Source organism: Triticum dicoccoides, chromosome 3B, assembly GCF_002162155.2.
Source record: "Triticum dicoccoides isolate Atlit2015 ecotype Zavitan chromosome 3B, WEW_v2.0, whole genome shotgun sequence".
Taxonomy (NCBI): Eukaryota; Viridiplantae; Streptophyta; class Magnoliopsida; order Poales; family Poaceae; genus Triticum; species Triticum dicoccoides.
This window is the reverse complement of record NC_041385.1, coordinates 860840954-860865801: the sequence shown is the minus strand read 5'-3', so window position 1 is coordinate 860865801 and position 24848 is coordinate 860840954. Positions and strand designations below refer to the sequence as shown.

At 42.8% G+C, this 24848-nt stretch overlaps 1 protein-coding gene and 1 pseudogene across 1 annotated transcript; one reads left to right on the top strand and one right to left on the bottom strand.

The window, feature by feature from the left end:
* Nucleotides 1–1784: 1784 nt before the first annotated feature.
* On the bottom strand, nucleotides 1785–3050 carry LOC119282755 (aspartic proteinase nepenthesin-1-like). The gene has a single exon (XM_037562867.1). The coding sequence runs from the start codon at nucleotides 3048–3050 to the stop codon at nucleotides 1785–1787; it is 1266 nt and encodes a 421-aa protein (XP_037418764.1).
* A 13930-nt stretch (nucleotides 3051–16980) lies between these two features.
* LOC119282754 lies at nucleotides 16981–24325 on the top strand (annotated as a pseudogene).
* Nucleotides 24326–24848: the final 523 nt, after the last annotated feature.

Here is a 24848-nt window from a genome sequence, read left to right as displayed (position 1 = left end):
ATCCCGTTGTTGGTTATTGGCCGGAGAGTTGTCTCTGTCATGTCTGCATGGTTCCCGAACCCATAGGTTCTACACACTTAAGGTTCGCTGACGCTAGGGTTATAGGGAAGGTGTGTATGCAGTTACCCAATGTTGTTCGGAGTCCCGGATGAGATCCCGGACGTCACGAGGAGTCCCGGAATGGTCCGGAGGTGAAGATTGATATATTGGACGAAGGGTTTTGGAGTCCGGAAGTGTTCCGGAGGTACCGGGTGATGACCAGCATGACCGAAAGGTGTTTCGGGAGCCTCGGCAAGTGCTGGGGGGCTTCATGGGCCAAGGGGAGGGGGCAAACCAGCCGACTGAGGGGTTGTGCGCCCCCATCACCTATTCCCACGTGACCAGGGGGTTTGGGGCGCCCCATCTAGGGTTCCCACCTCCTGGCTGGGGGCCAAGTCACCCAAAGGGGAAATCCCATCTGCCCTGGCCGCCGCCCCCCCTAGGGGAAACCCTAGGGCGCCTCCCCCTCTCCCTTCCCCCTATATATAGTGCAGGTTTTGGGGCTGCCCAACAGATGAATCTCTCTCTCCCAAGGCGCAGCCCTACCTCTCTCCCTCCTCGTCTCTCATAGTGCTTGGCGAAGCCCTGCTGGAGTACCGCGCTCCTCCACCACCACCACGCCGTCGTGTTGCTGCTGGACGGAGTCTTCCCCAACCTCTCCCTCTCTCCTTGCTAGATCAAGGCATGGGAGACGTCACCGGGCTGCACGTGTGTTGAACGCGGAGGCGCCGTTGTTCGGCGCTTAGATCGGAATCGACCGCAATCTGAATCGCCACGAGTACGACTACCTCATCCGCGTTCTTGCAACGCTTCCGCTTAGCGATCTTCAAGGGTATGAAGATGCACTCCCTCTTTCTCTCGTTGCTAGTCTCTCCATAGATTGATCTTGGTGATGCGTAGAAAATTTTGAATTTCTGCTACGTTCCCCAACAGGCGGATGACTTCTTCCTCTGCGGCAGTGTGCGTCACCGCATCATTTGCCTCCGCCGCCGCCATGTCGGCAGCAAGTCGGGCCTCAGCGACCCTGATCCTCTCCTTCCCATGGTGGGCACACCGGTCCCGGTAGGATTCATACTCTGGCGGAACGGTAATGGGGAAAGATAGATTGGAAGGCTCCCGAGAGGACCACGATGATCTAGCCCTAGAGAATCCGATGCGTCGACGCAATGGACTACGTCAGATAGATCCTACCATCGGTTGGGCATTGCCTCCTCCGACCCGTATGGGACGACACCCCAGCCAACGAATCCATGTTGGTTGGAGTCAGATCCACTACCCGCCATGCAAGAGAAGGTCAGAGATCACCGGACGGGAGTTTCGGTGGTGGAGTGGAGTGGAGTGAAGTGGCTAGGGTTTGGCACGAGGAGCAGATGGGGATGAATATATGTGGAGTCGGGTGGGCCAGCACGGGCCGGAACCAACATGACGGACGAAGCCGGGCACGCCCGGGCTTCCCTATATCCGCCCCGTATTTGGGCTGGATATGCGGGTGCCAGTCAGCTCGGTCATTTGAGGCCGGTTTGAGGCGCCTGTTTGGTCGGATGTTTTTGACCGGTCACTAACCGGGCCGCCCGCCCACGCGTTTGAGGCGAGTTTGGAGTGCCAAACACTACCATAAATATAAACCGATTGACTTCTAAATGCTAAATCACACTCATTCAAACTTCAAAGCATCAATATCAATGGAAGTTCCACATATGCATGAGTTGAAATAAATTTATCCCAGTGACACTAAAGGTGGGTGATCAGAGTTTGCTGCAGTCGGCTGTTTGGAAAGAGAGCTCATCCTTGGCAAGGTCGTAGAGCAGGTGCATGTTCTGCAACTGGAAGTTGCCGATGATGCTCATGTCGTTGGATGTATCCATGACCATGCATGACGTGGAACTGTCCAGCGGTACCCAGTAGTTTTCCGGCGGCAGCACCATGTCCGCTCCGCCACTAAAGTGGAGCACCATGGACGGTACTTTCTTTTCCTGGGCCACCGCAACACACAGGTCCATCTCGCTGTCAGCTGGCGGCGGCACGAGGCTCCCGTTCAGCTGCCTCCGAAGCTCCTCGCGTAGGGGCTCGTATGCCTTCTCGGCCAGAGCCGTAGTGGGGCTGCCGGAGTCGATGATGACACCGCCGCTGGTGCCGTTCTCTTTCAGAGCGAACACAGTCGGTGGGATCGACAACCTTGTTTGTCCCACACTTATCCCGACGAGTGGGACGTAGTAGAATGGGTACTCTTTGGGGCCTTGCACGAAAGACATGGACATCACAGGGCTGCCGCTGCTAAGGCTCGCCGAGGAGCCGACGAAAAGGTGGCTGCTCGCTCCGGCAGTGGCGTTGCTGCGGAGGTAGGGGGTGTGGCAGTAAGAGAACCTGCTGGCGCCCGCTTGAGAGACGAGCGACAGGGGGCCGCGGCCAAGCCCTATGAGGCCGGACGCCTCATCGAGGGACCCTGGAGAGATCATCAGCGACTCGACGCAGCCGAACGTGAGCCTCGCCGAGCCATTTTGAAAGGCGAAGACCTCGGTGTCGATGGACCCACTGGCGTCGCCGGCACCGTAGAAGGCCCCGAAATGGCAGCTGCCGTCCCGGCGGCACGAGTGCTCTTGGTTGGCCAGGCACAAGGTGTCATTGCATGACACGGCATGGAAGGTGTCCGACTTGGACGCGTTATAGAGGGGCAGGCCCTGCTTCACACATTGGCTGCAGGTGGAGCACTGCGTCCAGATGAGGTCGCTGCCGGTGTCGATGAGTGCCTCGGCGCGCTGAGGTGGGGTGCCGATCATGTACTCCGCGATGTACTGGCTGGTGTTCCAGTGGACCGGCACGGTCACGTCCACAAAGGACGCCGGACGCTGCCGACTGCTGGCCATGGCGCGCTGCACGCGCTCCGCCGCGGTGTAGCTGCCCTTGCTATCAACATGGGTGAGCTCCATGTGGAACCCTGCGCTACTACAAGTAACTAGGGTAGCAGCACTGGAGCATAAGACAAGAACGATGAGCACCAGGCTTATTTCCATTGTTGTTTCCCTTGTTGGTTTGGTGCTATAGCTCCTCCCGATGTTAGCTAAATTTGTAGCTTGTGGTCTCCATATATATATGCATCTGGATAACATGTGGAAACAAACAAACTGACGGAGTACATCTATAATTTATTACACTGGCTAGTATAATCAACTCTTGGGTGCCGGCCTGAAACATGAATGGGATTGGGGCGGACTTCCGTAGGGCAGCATAGGCATAAAACAGTTGTACTACTACACCATTTTCGAAAATTCTACCATTATAGACACTAGCAGCTGTGGTTGCACAGCTGATCTCTCCAAGTGTCGACCTTTACAAGAAGCTTGGATTTTGTCGCCAGATCCTAGTGTGTGTTTTTAACATTGTTCTCAACGGTTGCTGGTCAATTATTCGACGCGATAATCCTCTTGATATAACATTATGACTTACTATTATAGAATTTGCCATGGCCTGACTGGCTGCAGTCTGGACTCATACTGATCCACCCGGCCAAGCCCTTCCCAAGTAAATCTGTCCAATTTGTTACAAGCTCGCAATGTACTATTTTCTATTCTTTTTCTCAAATATGCATGAGTGTGCATATCATATATTAAAGAAAAAAAAGGATGAAGAGTAGCAGACCAAAGAATTAAAGTTTGTCTGGGAGAACATTTACCTCTGTTCAGTTTGTCTCGAATATATATACAACAGGGTTAAAATTTGACTTCAGGTGTAATTGGTAGTGGTAAGGGTACGAGTTGTACTAGAGTCACACGCTTGTACCTTAGGCCTCCTATATAACGAGAGGGGCACCACATGTTGTAATGCATGACGACTTTAAACCAACAAGCAATATCTCGGGAAGGAGCGTCCATAATCATTGCCCCGGGGATGGACCTCATTAGCATATATTGTGTTGTCTGTGATCTTGCATGTGGCATGATTAATCTAACAACGTCTAAAAAAATTGAAGACACAAATACAAATCTAATAGACCAAATTTTATGAAGTACAACTACCAACAACATGAAGAAAACATAAAGATACTTCAAAACTACTAACATGGAGAGATGTCCCAGTTGAACATAAGGAAAAAATAATTGATGATCTATCTGCGCCAGACGAGGATGCTTCACCAAGGTGGTATGGCGTGCCGCATCAAGGAATTTGTTATCTGATGAATCCACTGGGATTGGGGTATTGAGAAGCTACTCAGCGGCCTCTTGCACCTCCCGAGGGAGTTGTGGACAGCCACACTGTTTGTCACTCGTTGCAACATTGCGAGCTGCAGCAGATGGATCAAATGGTGCAGCCCCATGAAGACTAGACTGTGGGGTCGGTGTGCCAGCTATGAAAACTTCTGCCATGGATCCCCAGCCCCGAAGCTATCCACGTCCCCGGAGTCAGACTCCAGTAGAGGGATTAGATAGTTGGTGTCTATCAGTCCAACCAGCTGGCACACAGGACAATGAAACTGAGGATGACGCTTGCCCGTACCCCACTCTACTGCTAAGCAAGCCCTATCTTCTTCCCCCACAACCCGTTCCACTACCTCTCTACGTCACTCTCCCCTCACACTCTCTTTCGCTCGCTCTCCGTGCCGCCGTCGTCGCCCCCAAGGTATCTCTCTCCCTCCCTGTGCCTCCCTCCCTCCCTCCTCTGGCCGCCCGCCATCCACGCCCTCCTCCCTCCTTGTTCTCCGCCGTCCTCCTCCCTCCCTCTCTCCTCTCTCCTTCTCTCCTCCCTTCCTCCCACATCCCGGCCTTCTCCCTCTCTCCTCCCTCCCTCCCTCCCTCCCACATCTCTACAGGTAGAATGGAGGTTTTATGAATATAATAGATAGGTACAATTTTGTTGTAGAATGTAGGTAGGTACATAGAATGATCTTTTGAATAGAATAGAAAACTAGTGAATAGGTTATTTGAATATAAAAAAGATTTAGTAATAGAAATTTTTAGGTATAGAAAATTTTCAATTGTAGAAATGTATTGGAATGCTATATGAGAAATTTTTAGTTATCAAATTTACTAATAAAAAATAGTAAGGAAATGTAGGTATAGAATTTTTTAATAGTTTTGTTTTTAATATAGAAATCTATTGGACAATTTAATAGATTTGATGATCTAAATTTTTTACTCGGTGGAATATGCAGGCTTTGTAGAGTCGCGTCTCCCTGGAGTGATCGTCGTTGGAGCTACCTCTACTTCCTCTACACCCGAGTCGGTGCGCTAAAAGTCCTCCTCCTCCTTCTCTACTAATCGGTGTTGAATAGACTAGAACTAGGTTATTTACTTATGCTTCTTAACCAAATGAAATGTTCGGGTTATAAGATATATTGAAATGTTTTTGTCAATATTGAACCATTGAAATGCAATGAGCACCAGTTTGAATGCTTCTATGTGAATGCTTATGATAATTGATCCGGATAGAATTTCAAGTTTAAACATCGTTGAATGTGTATGGGCATCTTTGTATCACAGGGAAAATCCGAGTGGCCTATGTTTTGCCGGAGTGTTGATTCATTTCCGTTCCGGCAAATTTCAGGTGCTCGATATGTCCTATTTTAGCAAAGGTCATGCCAGATTTTTTCCGTGATTTTTAGCATGACTTGTGCTAGAATATGTAGGAAATATCGAGTGCCCCAGATTTTCTAGAGAGAGAAATAAACGACATTTCGGATTGACTTTATGTCTGTCGGGAATCAAATTGGATATTCTCAGAGGTTGCTATTTACTAGTCATTTGATGATTTGGATAGCATATCAAGCATAACTCACATAATCATTTTATTTGTGTGCAGGGAAGATCACCAACGTGCCGCTGGACGACACCCGGAAGATCACCGGCATCCTATAGTCGTCCAGTGAGTAAATTTAGATGGTATATCCGTTACTCTGATATGTAGTGTAGTGTACTACTAGCATCTGTATGTGCTTGCCCAGTTGTCATGTTTTGTCGGAGTCTTGATTAATCTCATGGGTTGACTTTCAGTCTGTCAATGCTACTTGAGTGTCCATCATATACTGTCGAAATATCAAAGAGGAAGAATCCCGACTATTGTCGTGGGGGTCGCTTCTTCTTCCTTCACTCGTGATATACCTTGGTAATGCACCAGAGAAGGAGGGGAAGCGACCATCACCGGCGGTCAAAATAATTGTGAGGGAGTGTCCACCATATACTGTCGAAATATGAGAGAAGAAGAATCTCAACTGTTGTCGTGATGGGAGCTTCTTCTTCAGTCGAAGGTGCTAGACATTTTGGTGTAATGCACTTTCGAATGAAATTAGGAGCTTCCATCACCGACGGTCGCAAATGTTCGAGAGGAAGAATCCCGGATGTTGTCGTGGGGGTCGCTTCTCCTTCTTTCCCATTTGCTAGACAATTTGGTGTAATGCACTCAGAGATGAAGGGAGGCGACCGTCACCGCCAGTCAAATATATCTGAGAGGGAGTTCCCACCATATACACCACGTGAAATGAGAGTTTTGAAGGAAGACTCGGCAAACCGAAAGTCAACCCATGATAAATTTGTAGTAGATATATTGAATTACAGAAGTTTAATCTTTCAATTATGAACATAGGAAATGTGTGACGACGATAGAATCCCTGAATGCGACTACTGCGGCGACGACCGGGGTTTGTGCGACAGGCCTCACCTGGAAGATGGCCGGCGCTTCACTAAGCTCGATGAGACCCTTGATGTTTGTATGGTACACAATGACGGCAAGTCTTTGTTCGATTTTATAGAATACATGTTAAACATTTTCCAAACACATTGTACTTTTTTGTATACAACTCAAAACATTTCTTATACATATTGAACATGTTTAATATATGATTAACATTGTTTACAATACTTATTTTGAACATTTTTTTCAAATATGTGGTAACCAAATTTCAAATACATGTTCTACATTTTCCATATATATTTGGAACATTGTTTTATAAACATTGAACATTTTTCAAATACATGACTAACAATCTCGTCAGAAAAATACATGATTAATATTATTTCAAATATTTATTTGAAATTGTTTTCAGTACATGCTAAACATTTTTGAAACACACGTTGTATATATTCTGAATGCTTCGAAACATTTTTCTAAAGTACGGGAATATTTGTTTTGCATTTTTCTAAATGCGAGATAATATTTTGAATTCCATGTAAATTATTTTGATGATATGAAACAGTTCTATTGAATTATGAAAATGTTTTCTTTAAAAATTTATATACATTTTTAGAAAATATCACGAATATGTTTTTGAATGGTAAAAACATTTTCTATATGTTGACTGATGTTTCTGACAAAGAGCTAATTTTGTTATGCGTGATGAACACTTATAAAAAAGTGACTAATTGTTTTTTGGAATTTATGTATTAATGATTTTACAAAATATGAAAATAATTAAAGAAGGAAGAACATTGCGATTTGCATGTGAGTAATGAGCGCACGTCGCTAATGGCTGGTCCCTACCGGATCCTCTGTACATACATGTAATGGCGACCTATGTGATACATAGCAGCGGAAAACGGTGTTTCCTTTTCTTTTTCTTTTACAATTTTTTTGTGATTTTTTTTGAGAATTCGGTGATTCCTACGCGCTGCCGAGGGCATTTCCTATTTCGCGCTGCAGCGGCACTAGCTTGGCTCGGCCGAGCTACCATTTCCCCCCTGTTTTGAAACTCAAAAAAACTGAGCAATGTAAATTGTTTGGAACCAGGAATCGAACCAACGGTATTTCCATTGATAGCGAACTCCACGAACAACTATGCCACCGCCCCGACTCATGAATTCAAAACTCCTTTCCATCTACTTATACATATAGGCAATGCCCTCTATGTTTTCTGTGTTTTTCTCCTTTCTTTCTTTGTTTCCTATTTTCTTCTTTCTTAAATGCGTGAAATGTTTACAAATAGATGATATTTTTCTACTAATTCTTGAACTTTTTCATTAAATCGATGAACTTTTTTAACTCAATGAACTTTTTCAAGTTGAATGAACTTTTTTTCAAACTGGACTAACTTTTTCTTTAAAATGAATGAACCTTTTAACATTTCTAAATCAAAAAATGTTCCTCATATTCAAAAAAAATAACCTAATTTTTCTAAATGTTCATCAAATTCAAAAAGTATTTATTCAATTTTAAAAAAATTCATCCAGTTCAAAAATATTCATTAAATTCAAAATTTGTTTATCAAATAAAAAAATTGGTCATCATTGTTAAAAATGCTCATGAAAAATAGTTCTTCAAAATTAAAAAATTGTTCATTAAAATTTAAAATATGTTATTCTTCTAAAGTCGTGAAAATTTTTGAATTAAAGAATTATATTTGACAATTCACAATGTTTTTAAAAAATTTAGAAACTTTTCAATCCAAAGTAATTTTCACAAATAATTTGAAACAAAAACATATAGTAAAAAATGAAAAGTAAAAATGACAAACAAAATGAACACAAAAAGTGTCTCGTCCCGCACGTGGGCTGGCCCAAAAGGGCACGCGTGCAGGGGTGTGGGTTGGGGCGCGGGAGCTGGAGGGTGCGCCCTTGTGCGACTGGGGGCGTCGAACTCACCAAATAGGGGGCACCCTCCTAACGGCGCCACCGTTCCTTCGTTTTTCCCCAAACGGTGCACACCCCCTTGTCACGTTGGGCCCGCCCATTTCCCTTCCTTTCCTCATTTTCTGAACTGCAAAAATGTTTGCACGAGATGCGATTCGAACACAAGACGTGCAAGTGCAGTGTTAGACGTGATAACCACCTCACAAGGAGTGATTACATACATGTTCTTCGGTTATTTCTTTTTTCTTCATTTTCTTGGAATTTTTCTTATTTCTTTGTCCTTTTTTCTTTCTTTTTCCAAATTAGCAATTTTTTCTTCAAATAGATGAACTTATTCCAAAATCCATGGACTTTTTTTCCAAACTCGTGATTAAAATTTGTCCACTTTCTTCAAATTTGTGGTATTTGTTTCAAAATCGAGGATCTTTTTCCAAATTTGAGAACGTTTTGGCAAATAGGTGAACTTTTTTCCAAATTCGAAGAAATTCTTCAAATTGAGAAGTTTTCCAAAAATGCTGAACTTTTTTCAAAATTGTTAAACATTTTTTCAGTTCAGTGCATCTTTTATAGTTTTTGATCTGTTTTTCTAAAATCCATCAATATTTTCTAATTCACTATTTGTTTTCCAAATTTCCAACTGAAAATTGCTTTTAAAAGAATCTTTTTTTTAAGTTAACGGCTGACTGGTATACTGGTCAAGCATTGCCCAGTCAACCGTTGACCGACGGAAAAAATAAGAAACAAATGAAAACTGCTGTTAGCAAGCAGCTGAGCCAGGATCGAACTATGCTGGGCCACGGCCCACGCAGGCTCACGTTCCTGGCGCCGAAGGCACCTGTCGAAAACCCTATTTGAGGCGTGCTGCGGCAATTAGTCGGACATAGCACATGGGAGCCTATGACTGGGCTGGCCCGTTTTTCATGTTACTTTTTCCTTTTTCAAACGTGGAGAACTTTTTAAAAGTTGCCATTTTTAAAAATTTGAAAAAATGATGTTGTTTTCAAGTTTTGTGCAGAAATTTCACGTATTCAGAAATTTATTTTTTTAGATTTTTGCAAAAAAACAAAAAATCGAAAAATATTTGAATTTTAAAACCTTTCACATTTCTATATTTTTTTAAAAAATTAGAAAAACCTTTGGGAATTACAAAAAGGGTTCTTATTTTGAAAATATGTTCACAAACTTAAAAAATCATGATTTCAAAACTTTTTATCAAATTCAAACAAAATTCTGGTTTTTGAAATGTTGTTCCTAATTGCAAAAATGTTTTTTTCTAAATCAACTCTTTGAGAAAATGTACACAAATTAAAAAAATGTTTGCTTTTCAAAAAATATTAATTTTAGAAAGTCTCATTCAGAATTTTAAAAATAATTGAATCGGACTTATAGTTCTGATACGATGGGCTATTTATTTAGACACCAAAGCTTCGATCCCTCACATGCACATGATTCTTTTTGGGAATTTTGCAATGTTTGCGTCCTGATGGGTCAGCCCAAGTGGGTGAGCCTTTTTGCTGCACGTGATGGGTGATATGTTTCCGCTTGTCACACCGTTGTTTAGACAAGATAAATCCTGACATTTATGAGAACATCACTCCGATGTGGACACTGATGACTGGTGAATGCGGGAGATCGTGAAATCCTTTGTCTAATGTGTTTATGTGGAAAAGGGACTGAACATAAACAAATATCAATGTAAAGAAGGACATACAAATGTTTGATAAAATCCTTTGTCTAATGTGTTTCTACGGAAAAGGGACTGGAACATGAACAAATATCAACGTAAAGAAGGAAATACAAATGTTTGATGAAACAGGCAAGTCAACAGGAGGCACGGGGATCAACTCAAAGCGCATGATGGCGCACGATATGAGCGTGCCTGCTCGTACCGCTGATCGTACCCCACGCCACCGACTCCAGAAGGTCCACCTTACTGATACATCTCCAACACTTTTATAATTTATGAAGCATTCATGCTATTTTATTATCTGTTTTGAATGATTACGGGCTTTATTATACGCTTATATATTTCTTTTGGGACTAACCTACTAACCGGAGGCCCAGCCCATATTGTTGTTTTCTTGCCTATTTCAGTGTTTCGAAGAAAAGGAATATCAAACGGAATGAAACCTTCGAAAAAGTTATTTTTGGAACAGAAGCAATCCCGGGAACTTGGAATGCAAGTCAGGGAAGTGTCGAGGAGGCCACGAGATAGGGGGGCGCGCCCACCCCCCCTGGGCGCGCCCTCCATCCTCGTGGTCCCCTCGAGGCTCCCCCGACCGACTTCTTTCGCCTATATATTCCCATATACCCTAAAAACATCGAAGAACAAGATAGATCAGGAGTTCCGCCGCCGCAAGCCTCTGTAGCCACCAAAAACCACTCGGGAGCCCGTTCCGGCACCCTGCCGGAGTGGGTATCCCTCACCGGTGGCCATCTTCATCATCCCGGCGCTCTCCATGACGAGGAGGGAGTAGTTCACCCTCGGGGCTGAGGGTATGTACCAGTAGCTATGTGTTTGATCTCTCTCTCTCTCTCTCTCTCTCTCGTGTTCTCTCTATGGTACGATCTTGATGTATCGCGAACTTTACTATTATAGTTGGATCTTATGATGCTTCTCCCCCTCTACTCTCTTGTAATGGATTGAGTTTTCCCTTTGAAGTTATCTTATCGGATTGAGTCTTTAAGGATTTGAGAACACTTGATGTATGTCTTGCCGTGCTTATCTGTGGTGACAATGGGATATTCACGTGATCCACTTGATGTATGTTTTGCTGATCAACTTGCGGGTTTCGCCCATGAACCTATGCATAGGGGTTGGCACACGTTTTCATCTTGACTCTCCGATAGAAACTTTGGGGCACTCTTTGAAGTACTTTGTGTTGGTTGAATAGATGAATATGAGATTGTGTGATGCATATCGTATAATCATGCCCACGGATACTTGAGGTGACAATGGAGTATCTATGTGACATTAGGGTTTTGGTTGATTTGTGTCTTAAGGTGTTATTCTAGTATGAACTCTATGATAGATTGAATGGAAAGAATAGCTTCATGTTATTTTACTACGGACTCTTGAATAGATAGAACAAAAAGGATAACTTTGAGGTGGTTTCGTACCCTACCATAATCTCTTCGTTTGTTCTCCGCTATTAGTGGCTTTGGAGTGACTCTTTGTTGCATGTTGAGGGATAGTTATATGATCCAAGTATGTTACTATTGTTGAGAGAACTTGCACTAATGAAAGTACGAACCCTATAGGCCTTGTTTCCTACCATTGCAATATCGTTTACGCTCACTTTTATCATTAGTTACCTTGCTGTTTTTATATTTTCAGATTACAAAAACCTATATCTACCATCCACATTGCACTTGTATCACCATCTCTTCGCCGAACTAGTGCACATATACAATTTACCATTGTATTCGGTGTGTTGGGGACACAAGAGACTCTTTGTTATTTGGTTGCAGGGTTGTTTCAGAGAGACCATCTTCATCCTACGCCTCCCACGGATTGATAAAACTTAGGTCATCCACTTGAGGGAAATTTGCTATATCCTACAAACCTCTGCACTTGGAGGCCCAACAACGTCTACAAGAAGAAGATTGTGTAGTAGACATCACTTACCAAATTCACTAAAGGGGTCGATATTACAATCTCAACAGGGAGAGCACCATTGGCAAAACAAAGAACTAGAACCCATCTTCCAACCCTAGCCGCTGCCATTTGCCATCTAACCACCATAGCACCCGCCATCTTAATCATCGTAGCCATTTTCTCCTAGTTAGTCATACTTGTAATTGGTGTATCGCAGCCTATAGCTATTGTAAGACATATAATCAATCCATCGTTTATATTAATGTTATCCGCAATGTGTTAACTCCGCGATCTAGTAGCCATGTGTGAGTAATTCGGTAAAGCAATAGGCTAAAGCAAGTTCTTGCAATCCTATGTATTTGTGCACAAGTCGATGGAATTGAATTTGCGTAATTAACATTATTTTTATGAATTTCATGGGAGTTTTCTTTTGTATTCTTCTTGTTCTAAGACCCTACAGGTATCCATCATCGTATAGATCGATCAGGGAGGAGGTAAGAAGCGAGGATGTGTGGAACACGATTCTGAACACCAGTGACATAAAGTTTTAGTACGGTAGCGGAAAGCAATTCCTTAGGGGACAAATGAGGTGTTGTTACTAAATGCCCAATGATTTTGTGTGAATAATTATTCTTAATAACCGAGGCAACCCGCGTGACGGTAAGAGTCATTGATTGGACAATTGACTCTTGATGTAGGTCATGACTAATCAATATGTACTTTGGACAGATCCCTCACTTCATCGCGCCACAAACTCATCGAAATGGTTGTCTTCCAGAGCTATGTTTATTATCTCAAGCACAAATATAAGGTTCTGAGAGTAAGACCTCATATCCATGTATGTATTAATATTAGTGTTCTCATCCCTAATGTTCTTACAATTCAATTTGTAAAAACTGAATATAATTCATTAGCAATAACTTGTCAGCTCATTTGTTGTAGTTCATATCCTCTCGTGGGTTCGATAAACCAATGTCACTCCTTGGGGAAAAGGAATGATGATCTTCTTCCAGCCAAAATGGATCACAAAGGCTATCAACACACGTTTGTAGGACGCAGTGCATGGCAGAGAGGTGTCCCTTTGTCCTCACTTGTGCATACCCAGGATCAACTTCCTAGTCGATCATGCATTTTCAAACTTATCCAAGCCAAACATGCTAAACTTTGAGGTACCATTTGGATGGCCTCCCTGAAAAGAAGATGCACCTGGTTGATATGAGTAGTATATCATTCCTACCGAGCCGCGATATCACATACACCCCCTCGAAGGAACCGATATCCCACTCGGCCCAGTAGGAATTTTCCCTCATGGCACACGTCTGTGTGCATCCGTGTCAACATCCACATATGCCCCATATGCGCATCACTATCCTGCACATACTCGTGTAACCGTGAAGGTCATTGGCTCAAATACCAAATTTAATGCTCTGACCAAACCCATCGGTTCACCCACCAATTCCTGGCCATTGTGCCCAGGACCTAGACTGGACCAATAGACAACCCTATTCTTTCATGCACACTTTGTGCTCGCACCTAGAATTAACTTCCCAGACGGTCACCCATATCAAATTCATAGCAATGCATGGCCAAGGGCACCTTTAGAGTTTGAGCCTACTTTCCCCAGTCGTTGTGAGGCTCCTGGTGTTGGAAATATGCGCTAGAGGCAATAGTATTGTATTATTATATTTCCATATTTATAGTTAAGTGTTTATATTCTATGCTATAACTGCTACGATCCTGGAATATGCGATTCAGTGGAAAACTCATATGCATGTGTGGAATGATAAATGGTGAATAAAATGTTCCTAGTCTTGCCTTTGGGACTAGCTCAAGTGTTGTTGGTGGTCACGTTTTCTAGATTTTAGGATATTGTTAAGTGTATGATGATCCTAAAACAACATTGAGATTATGACATTGGAAGAACGGTCAAATTGAGTCGGCCCAATCTTGTTTGTTATGAATTGAGGTAATATCGTCTGTAATCAATTGTAATAACATGGAGTTTTAACGTGTGAATTTTCTCCTTAGACCATGATAGTATCGTAGTCACTTCTTATGGTACGATGGGATTTGGGGTTGCTCAAACGTCACGTGTAACACGGTGATCATAACGACAATTTACAAGGTCATCGAAAAGTTTGACAAGGGACTAGATAGCTCGAGAGTGGGATTTTATCCTTAGACGATGGAGAGATATTCTTAGGGCCATCTCGGTGTGATGGCATCCATCATTGTCTGGCCAGACATAGGTGACTTTGTCATGGGGATGCCAGAACACAATAACGAGAAAGAAGAACAAAACCAGTAACGGGGATTTCGGTATAGTGAGCATAGTAATGACTCGGGAGGATACCGATGCATCCCGGGTTTTGTGAAGTATCTTGAAGCAAAGAGAACATCACAAAATAACAAATTGTTCACTCAAATATCCTCCGTGTACTCACATGGCCTAATATGGACATCCACGGTCTCGCTATCGGTCATTGAACGGACGGTTTTGTTCATGACTATGAGTTATCGAACCTACAGGGTCACAAGCTTAAAGAATCATGATCTGTTGAGTATTAGTAGGATGGGAGTCATGAGAATATATTTATGGAACTGTTATATTAATATGCGGAATAGTTCCGAGAGGACCCGAAAGTGTTTCAAGGTCACTAGAAGGGTTTCAGAGAGTATCGGGTAATACCGGGTATTACCGATAAATATATGTAGGTGCAAAATGTTTTCGGGGATGTTAAATTATATATAGAATGGTCTGAAAGTATTTGAAACAATTTTATATTTAATTTAATATCAACGGGCCTTAAAAAGCCAAGAGGTGGAAGGCAACTTGGGCCACAAAGACCCAAGTGGGGAAGGTGACTCCTTCCGAGGCCGACTTGGGGAAGGGGAGGAGTCAGACTCCTCCTCCCCCTAGATGGCGCACCAAGGGGGACTCCTTCCCCTTGGTGGCAGCCCTCCCTCTCCCCTCCAACCTAGATATACTAGGGGATTTTGCTATTTTGTACATACAGTTTTTCGAACCTCCTCTAGTTCTTCTACTTTTTATTCTAGTTGGTCCTAATTGACTAATAAGAACTTAGCTAATCCTCTTGTCCTCATAGTTAGAAGCCCAATGTGGTTCTAATCTCTTCCCTCTAATTCTCTGGCGATGATTAGCTCTATACGGTGAAGAGCCGTCGGATCGTGAATGATGTACGCTTGCAACCAAGTGGAGAGGTCGTGCTTTTGGTTTTTGGTTCGAGGGATTGTTCATGGATGGTTTGAGGGACTCCAAGTACGATCTACACTGACACTTTCTTCTTTCGCTGCAACTCAATGACCGTAACGATCGTGATCCCCACCCGTTATGCATCTTTATATTGATCTTGGGTGATCGTAGGTGTGAATTTTTTTCTAGTACGTTTCTCAACACCTTGGCCTAGTCGCTTAAAGCCAATTGCTCTCAATTCAATGGTAAGACGGGAACGCAAATACCACGTAGGTACATGAGTTCGTTTTGGTTGACCGGTGATCCATCTTATATTTGAATTGCCGATCAGTTAGGTCAGCACCATGCAGGCATTAGGCATGCAGCATGCCTAGAAGGTGCAAGCTGACAACGCAATGTCGATCGACACGGCGGCCAGAAAGAAGAGAGAAGTGCTTATCCTTTTTGTGTGTCATCCCTAACATCTCATCCCTTAAGCTGGCTCCCTCCTCTCCTCTCTCTCCATGAACGGCGTGGTCTCGGCTGATTCCGCCCTCTCCTGTCTCTCTCCACCTCCAGACCCATATTTGTGGCGCAGTCTCCATGGAAGCTTAATGTTGCACCCGACATCTGTCGACGTTGGAAACGGAGAGCACCAATGTTGGAAACACGCGTCACTAAAGGTTGTGGTGCCGCTACCGGCAAAGGGCAGAGGAGCTACGACGATGGTGACAACGAACTACACGTTTTTGCTGAAGCCGGCGAATGTTTGTGCTGCAACCGATGATCGGTGAAGTTGCTACCGGCATCATTTTTGGCTACAATCATTCATGGTTAGCTACGACCCCACGATGCCGGCAACATTTTTTTATTGTGATTTTTGTTTTGCTAGCACTGGAGATTTTCTTTTCTACATCCATTAGCGACTTAGCCGTGTCGGATTTTTGCTACTAGCGTCAACAGTTTTTGCTACATCCATTCTTCATGACTTCTGGCGAGCTAGAACTGGCTTGCGGCAGGCTCCAACATCGACCAACATGGCATGACGATGACCACACGATGCTACAACCGTACAGTCGGGGAGCCGCAACCGCAACTCGTTTTTTTGCTGGACCCAGGTGAGCGCAGGGAGTGCGACGATCACCAGGTGAGCCCGGCCAGCAAGATGAGAACAACAGTCACTACAGCGAGCGCAGCCATTGAGATGAGCGCTATGGTCACCATTGCGTGTGCGGCCAGCGAGACAAGCGCCATGCCGCCATGGTCACCACGGCGAGGTCATTGGGTCTGGGGTCGTCGGGCGGTAACGAGTTGCGTATGCGGCAGCACGTGGGAGAACAAACGAAGAATCATGGGGGAGAAAGAAGATGATGCACGGGCTAAATCCAACGGCTGTCTACAATTGCATTGGGCGGTTGCGTGGCGACCGGCCCAAATTGGGATGGTCGACCGGCGCCTAGCGTGCTCCCGCAAAAAAAAAACTTAAACCTAGAATAATTATGTAAGCGCCCTAGTGATCGATATGCACGTTTTCTAATTATTTTTCTCCCATCGCTTAGCGCCCTACCGCCCCATGGATCCCAGCGTCATCGACTCGCATGGGGTACGATTCGTGTGCCACCCCCGCACTGTGGCCTCCATCCACCCATGGCCTCTCCTTCTCCCCGTGGGAAGCGCGGTCCGGTTCATCCTGCAGGCCCCACACGCACGCACCCTGCGCGCTCATCGACATTCCCGGCCGGCTAAATCAGGATATAAGCTGCATGCAGCATGCGTGTGCGCGGGGGCAAGAGGAGCAGGAGAGGGCGACGTGCGGGTGACGGGCGAGGGAGGTCGTGGCCGCAGCGCTGACGGAGGTCGTCGTTAGGATCGAGTTGGCTGCGGCGGCAAGATGTCGATGTCGGGGGCGGACTTCAACGGCGTGGGAGAGGACCCCAGGATCTTCCGCAACATCTGCCGCGACCGTACGCACCCAGCGCCTCTCTCCTGTGCTGTGCCCTCTCCTTCCTTCTCGCGCCATTAATGGCTTTCTCCACAGGGATACTCAAGGATATGCTGAAGCCGGACAAGGACAAGGAGAACAAGAGCGCGTGGAAGGTACATCCTCAGTTCCAACAGGGATACACTCAATGATCCTCTCTAAACTGCTCATAACGCTGACGTTTCATTATTCAACAAGATGTTTGTGCGATTCTTCCCGAGTAATCTGATGATATTGGCAACTGTTTGGGGTCCTGAAGATCAGTTTAAGCTACTCTTAATCAGTTACAGGGTTATTACCCGTCAGGCAAAAAGAATAAAACGTAACATCGTTTAGCACGCCTTCTGTGCAGGTCCTTATCATGGATAAATTTACGGTGAGGATCATGGGTTATGCTTGCAAGATGGCAGAAATCACCGATGCAGGGGTTTCGTGTAAGTTGCCCAAACCTGGATATATGATCGTTTAGCAGAAAGCATAAGGTGGTGGATTAAAGTGCCCTTCTCAACTCTCATCTCATATGAGCTCGGCATGAACAGTAAAATCCGTAGCAAATGGAAAAAATAAAAAATGCTGAAGTTATTTTGTGGCAAACTTCGACAAATGTTTTGAATGCTTGGAAAGTTTCATCATTGAATGACATTTGTGGAATACGTGGCAAACAAATCAAATGTCATGTTTGCTTCAGAAAAAAATCAGATCTTTTTGTCATTTTTCCTGATTTTACTGTTCACCGAGCACAGGTATGAGCTCGAACTCAGATAATCCGCGTCCGGTGGATACAATGTTGTTTTATTTCAAGGGTACCCTTTAGGAGGTCCTCAATTCAGCCAACATTGCTCCCATAAATCTGCTTGATTGGCATTATGGCCAAGTAAGCTAGTTAAGTGACCTGACTGTCGTCCTATCCGGCAGTGGTGGAAGATTTGTTCAAGCGAAGGGAGCCGATGCCTTCAATGGATGTGATCTACTTTGTACAACCACTGAAAGAAAAGTAATGACTTTCTAACTTTCTCTTTCTGTAAGCACCACATCATAATTGCAAATACATATACTTGTAGTTTTGGTCCATTATTTGATTTTTCTAGTGATTCTGATGTTTCAAGATTTATAAGCATCCCAACCCAAAATCATAGGACTGCATTCCTACCTTGTTTAATACTACCCCCTCCGTCCCATAATATAAGAGCGTTTTTTACACTACACTAGTGTTAAAATCGTTCTTATATTACGGATCAGAGGGAGTAAGTTTTGGCTGGTCCATCTTCCTTATTTTGGGAGCTCTTTTGCTAGTTCATGACAGATGTATATTCTCCATAGATAATCCTCTAATATGAAAGCTTGGTGATCTGCAGTGTCATAATGCTTCTATCCGACATGTCTGGGAGATGTCCACTGTACAGGAAGTATGTTGAGCCAAGATTTCAATTCACAGCTGGAATGTCATTTGCAGAAGCTTCATATGAAACAGACTTCGACATACACGTTAAAGGTTTTACTTTCAACTTTTAGGGCATACATCTTCTTCAGCTCACCAATTCCCAAGGAGCTGGTGACTTACATTAAGAACGACAGCAGTGTGATACCACGCATTGGTGCACTAAGAGAGGTTAATGTTTTAATACCTTTGGATGTTATATTCTTTGGCAATAGGGTTTCTAATGTTGTGGTTCTATTAATTGCAGATGAATTTGGAGTTTTTTGCTATTGACATGCAGGTACCCATAAGCTTCGTTCTATATGACCTCATTGCTTTCTATGGTTGATTGCTGCCTAAGACATTGTTATGTTTTTCTTTTGTTCTTGTCAAGTATAGAAGTTCGAGTCAATTGTAATATAGGCAGTGGCCATATTAAAGAGTAGCTCTAGGTCAACATATAAATTTAATATTGACTGAATTCACACACTGAAGGGTAATTTAGCTGGTCCATCCTTGAATCGAAAGTTTGATAGCTTGGTGGGAATATCCGAGAATTCATTTGAAGTTGAAAGCATTACAAATGAGGTCTGCTGGATATGTTAAATGGACTTGTATTTGCATGCCATTCTGACTATTTTTTTCTAATTTCATATTTGGTGTCTAATTCGTTACTTGATGTTAGAAACATTAGTTTTGATGATGATGGGCGGCATATCTGTAGGGGTTTGTAACTGACCATGACATGGCACTGACCGACTTATATGGTGCAAATGACCATAATTCAAAAAAATTCAACGACACCATAACCACTATGGCTTGCCGCATAGCTACCACATTTGCATCGTTGAAGGTATGTCAAGGAACTTCATTTGCATTGATCTATTAATGCACTCTGTGCTAATTAGTAGAACAACTTATATATTCGTATGCTGGGTTCTTAAGTTATTGCGTCATTTCATAAAAGGTAACTCGGTCCAAAATCATTAGAAAACTTCTTAATTTCAGCATCCATCGATACCTTTCCAACTTATATTTTTTAGTGCAGCACATATAGTGATTATTGTTGATGGTATGGACACGGTTACTAGTGGGACCGTGTAACTTATGATATGTGCTCAATGTTTGAAAGAAGTTGGTGGCACTTCATGTTTTTTTTCTTTCCAATTTTGCACTCCCATTTTCCCAGGTCACAAAATACCCAACCTGAATATCCCTCCTCTCGAACCCACACAAAAGTGATAAAGAAACGACATGGTTGTGTTTATAAACTTCACAAAACAAATATCTCAACTGGAATACCAGGGCTTGATTATTGTTAACTAGTCTCTTAAAACGTCTTCCTGTGACCAGATATTTGACAACTGACCATTTTACTATATAGACTATCACACTATTTACTAGTGACCTACAGGCTACAGTTTTTAACATCTCCTATTCTAGCTATCAATGGAGTCTTATTGATCTTTATCCTCGTTTTGTCTTGTGTGGTCAATGGACTATAACATCGTTTGCAAACACAGAAGCTAATCTAGTGCTTACAGGAATTTCCTACCGTGCGATATCGAGCACCTAAAAGTGCAAACCCATCAACAGCACCAAAATTTGACATGGTTCCAAAATGGCTGGCTAACGCTACTTGGGAAATCGTGTCAAAATATAAGTCCACAATTCCAGAATTTCCCCAGAAGGAGACATGTGAATTGCTTATTCTGGACAGACCTATAGATCAGGTGCTAAAGCATAATTTACATTTTTCATTGGAAGGGATTATGTATTTTTTTATTTTGTAAGTACAACAAAGAATTGTTTCATGTAACTTACAACAATTTAATATGATTGCGAAGATAGCACCTGTTATTCATGAATGGACCTATGATGCAATGTGCCATGATCTACTCGAAATGGATGGCAACAAATACATATATGAGGTACTTTTTGATATAACATTATGTACTAGACACATATTATCTTCACTTTCCCTATTCTTTGATTTACTATTCTGTTGGAAGGTATCAAAAGGGGATTCAGAACCTGAAAAGAAGGAAGCTTTATTGGAGGATCAAGATCCTCTCTGGATAGAGCTTCGCCATACTCACATAGCTGATGTGAGTCTTGTTGGTATTTAAGATTGTTGAGCTATATTTGGTCTATGCTTTATAACACTAACTCGAATGCCAGGCTAGTGAGAGGTTGTATGAGAAGATGAATACTTTTGTATCAAAGAATAAAGCAGCACAACTTCATTCAAGGTGCTTGATATTTCTTTGCTCTGTAAGAAATAAAACTGTAAAAAAAATTAACATAGAGTGGAGTGCACTATGGTATGGTAGCAGATGCTTGTGCATTGGTGTTTTTCTTTTACCATTCTAGATTGTTATTTATTTGGAAAATTACCATTCTAATCTACATTTCTACATTGTTGATGCAATCATGCTATAACTTACCTTTTGTGTGTCCATTGCGTTGGTTATTTATCTTCAACATAGTTAGTTGTTGAACTGCCATATTTTGGTGTATATCTTACTATGATATACCATTCTTGTTTGAGCAACTGATTTTATTTGGAATCTTGAAGACTAGTACAGAAATCCTTTGAGATGAAATCCTATGTAACTTATAGTTTGTATTTTTATATAGAGGTATATCAAATGCTGATCAGTAGATTTTTTTTTTCTGGTGAATGTATGGACTAACATATGCATAATTAATTTTAAAAAGTGTACATGCTTACATATTTCCGTTCTCAATTAGAGATGGTGGTGAAATCTCAACCACAGATCTGCAAAGGATTGTTCAAGCTTTGCCACAGTACGGTGAGCAAGTTGATAAATTGACCCTCCATATAGATGTAAGTGCTTGTTTACGTATCATTTTCCTTGCAATTGTTATGTTTTTTTAATTTTGTTTATCTTTACAACGCATAATTTACTATTTTCTTTACTTAAAGAAATGACTATGAAAATGTGAAAACGAGATGTTATATTATTATAGTTAAAATACGATACTCTGGTGAAGCAAGTTAAATGGGCCACTCGAATAAGGTTATTAGTTCTATTGTGTAGTATATTCAATAAAATATTCCTTTAATAGGCCTGATTTCTAACTTCAAAGCGATAAAAGTACTACTACTTTTGTTTGAGCTCTTCTGCTCTTGCTCAGATTGCAGGAAAAATCAACAGGTGCATCAGGGAGTACGGGCTCCGTGACCTTGGGCAGTTGGAGCAGGATCTGGTTTTTGGAGATGCAGGAGCAAAGGAGGTGATCAATATGCTCAGGTCAAAGCAGGTTTGTAAAGCGTTATGCTTGACTTTATCAGTACAGTTTTATGCTTGGTATGACATGTTTGTTCTATTGCCCAGAATTTGAGTGAAGAAAACAAATTGAGATTGTTGATTATATATGCAATTGTATGTCCCGACAAGTTTGAAGGTGACAAAGGGGACAAGTTGATGCAGGTACTTCACGTTAAATTTTGCATTGCTGGAGTTATGGCTTATGAGTGGTGTAGTAGTCTCGAACTATGAAGGAGAGTTGTGTGTCATTTCATTAAGAAGGAAAAAATGAACAATGAGAGACCAGCAGGCCAACTCGCAGAGATAATGAATTACAGACTCGTCATGAACAAAAGAAACTCTACCAACACACCCCGCGAGGGATAACTGAGCTGACGAGTAGCTCGTGGAGGGCTGAAGAACCAGAAGTGACTCCCTGTAACACTAACTAAATACACGGCCAAGCACACCCACCACAGTATTGGAGGGGTCGCCGAACACGCTCCCATGAAACACGAAAATTACCTCCATTAAGTTGATCACGACTTTTCCATAGAAACCCCCTTCTTCTCTTATATATAGCTTTGATCACCCACTTAGGTAGGTCCAAGGCAAACATTAGGTAAGGTGCAAAAATTATGCAGAAGGTACACAAAAACATAGGAAGTAAACCTCTTATTTTGTTAGTTAGAAGCATCAAAGCATAGTACTCACTAGTGAGAAGTGACTTATAAGATGGCTTCACCTAACCCAGCTTTAAGCCATCTTTTTTCTTGCTACGTACGGAAAAACCAATCAGCCAACTTGAGAAATTTTTTGTTATTCATGTCTGCGTGATATGGTGAGCTAATTTATCGACTTTGCAGCTAGCGAAACTTCCATCAGATGATATGAAGGCCATAAACAGCTTAAGATATTTTGTTAGTTCAGATGCAAAAAAGGATGCACGGGCTGGCGGTTTCTCTCTCAAATTTGATGCCCAAAAGGTGAAGTCATGGTTTCAACTAAAATTTATAGCTTGTTCCCTTGAACTGACATGGTTTTAATTTCCACACCAGAAAAAAAATACTGGTGTTCGGACAGAGCGGCAGGATGGTGAGGAAGGCTGGGCGTTATCACGTTTTTTCCCACTTATAGAGGCACGTGATAGTAATATACTACTAGTAAAGTTCCCATCTAAACAAAATAGTAAATTTATAGAGGCACGTGATAGAATGGTTATGGTTTTCCAATAGGAGCTGGTCGAGAAACTGAGCAAAGGTGAATTACCTCTAAACGAATACCCATCTTTAAGTGAATCAAGTTCTACTTCTCAAGGGACCGCGGAAGGTGCATCGGCGCCAAAACCAGCACAAAATCCACAGCCCATGTCCAGGAGATCACGGCGCACACCACAGTGGGCTAAGGGTCGTAACTCTGATGATAGTCAATCAAGGTATTCACTGAAGATAACTTTCCGTCTGAACCCTTGGGATGTACAAAATTTTCGAAGCGATCACATATTTTATTTGCTCTGATCGTTTCCACACGATCTAGCTGCTTCCTTATCATGACCATATATTTGATTTGCAGCGACTCTTCCGTGTTGAGACATGCATCAGGTGATTTCAAGAGGCTAGGGAACCGAATATTTGTCTTCATGATTGGTGGAGCAACCCGATCTGAAGTATGTCCTTCAGATGATCTATTAACTCTCATTCATACTACGTAAATTCTATGTTCTCATCGATCTTATATTTCAATGGAGTAGCTAAGGGTGGCGCACAAGCTAACCATGAAGTTGAAGAGAGAAATCGTCCTCGGGTCCTCTAGCATCGATAATCCTCCACAGTTTATTTCGGTAAGCCTTTTCTGTGTAGTCCTATAATGTCTCATAGTTGTGCAACCTTTTCACCAAATCCTACGGCTCAATACAAATAGAGCTACATGAGCAAATATCCAGAATGCTAACTCACGGCTTCCAGAACGTAGAATAAACTCCTGGTGCACATAATGATAAACTTTACTCACTCGTTGAATCTGTAAATGCAGAAGCTGAAGGCGCTAGGACCATCCTAGGAGCGATGTCGCCGGTTCTCGCAGACGAGCGATTGTGGAGTACCCATACTAGTAGCTTACACAACATTTTGTGCCCTTGTTTTCCACTCTACCAAGAGTGCGAGCCATGCCGATATGTTGTAAAGTGTGGGGCATGTATATGCCATTCTATTTTCTAGGGAAAAAGAATGCAATTTTGATTCTCATGTCACACTTGAGATCTATTCGTTCTAACACCATTTGTTCATTTTGCTAATTTATATCAAATTTGCCAAAGCTGAGACTAAGATGGAAAAGAAATCGAAAGAACTAGCAGCACCAGGAAAATCGAAGGCCTACACTCCTGATGAAATAATTTTGCAAGCAAGCATGCCACCATAATTTTTTGAGGTTGCATTCCTTTTGCCATCAACAACCTCTTCTTTGTTAGGGATGTGCTTAATTCTTATTTTTAGGAAGGAGGTTGTGGTCTGACCTTAATGTTATAATAATCCGAGGCACAATGTCGATCCACCAAAGCACAAGCAATCACACAAGCCACGACCAAGAATTGTTAATGAGGATCACCAACATGGCAACAGTGCCGGGGCCTGACTATGGACGCTCTTCCCGATGCCAACGCTACAATACCGTAGCCCAGTCGTCGGCACATGCCGCCGGCTCCCCCTACATGCCTGCGCTATTATGTTGGAATAGGTTACATCGTGTATCTACTCCCACATTATACAAGAGGTCATATAAGAGTCCTACTAGGAC

What these genes read in the sequence shown, in the direction of transcription:
- LOC119282755 (XM_037562867.1), bottom strand. Translation starts at nt 3,050, where the DNA reads ATGGAAATAAGCCTGGTGCTCATCGTTCTTGTCTTATGCTCCAGTGCT.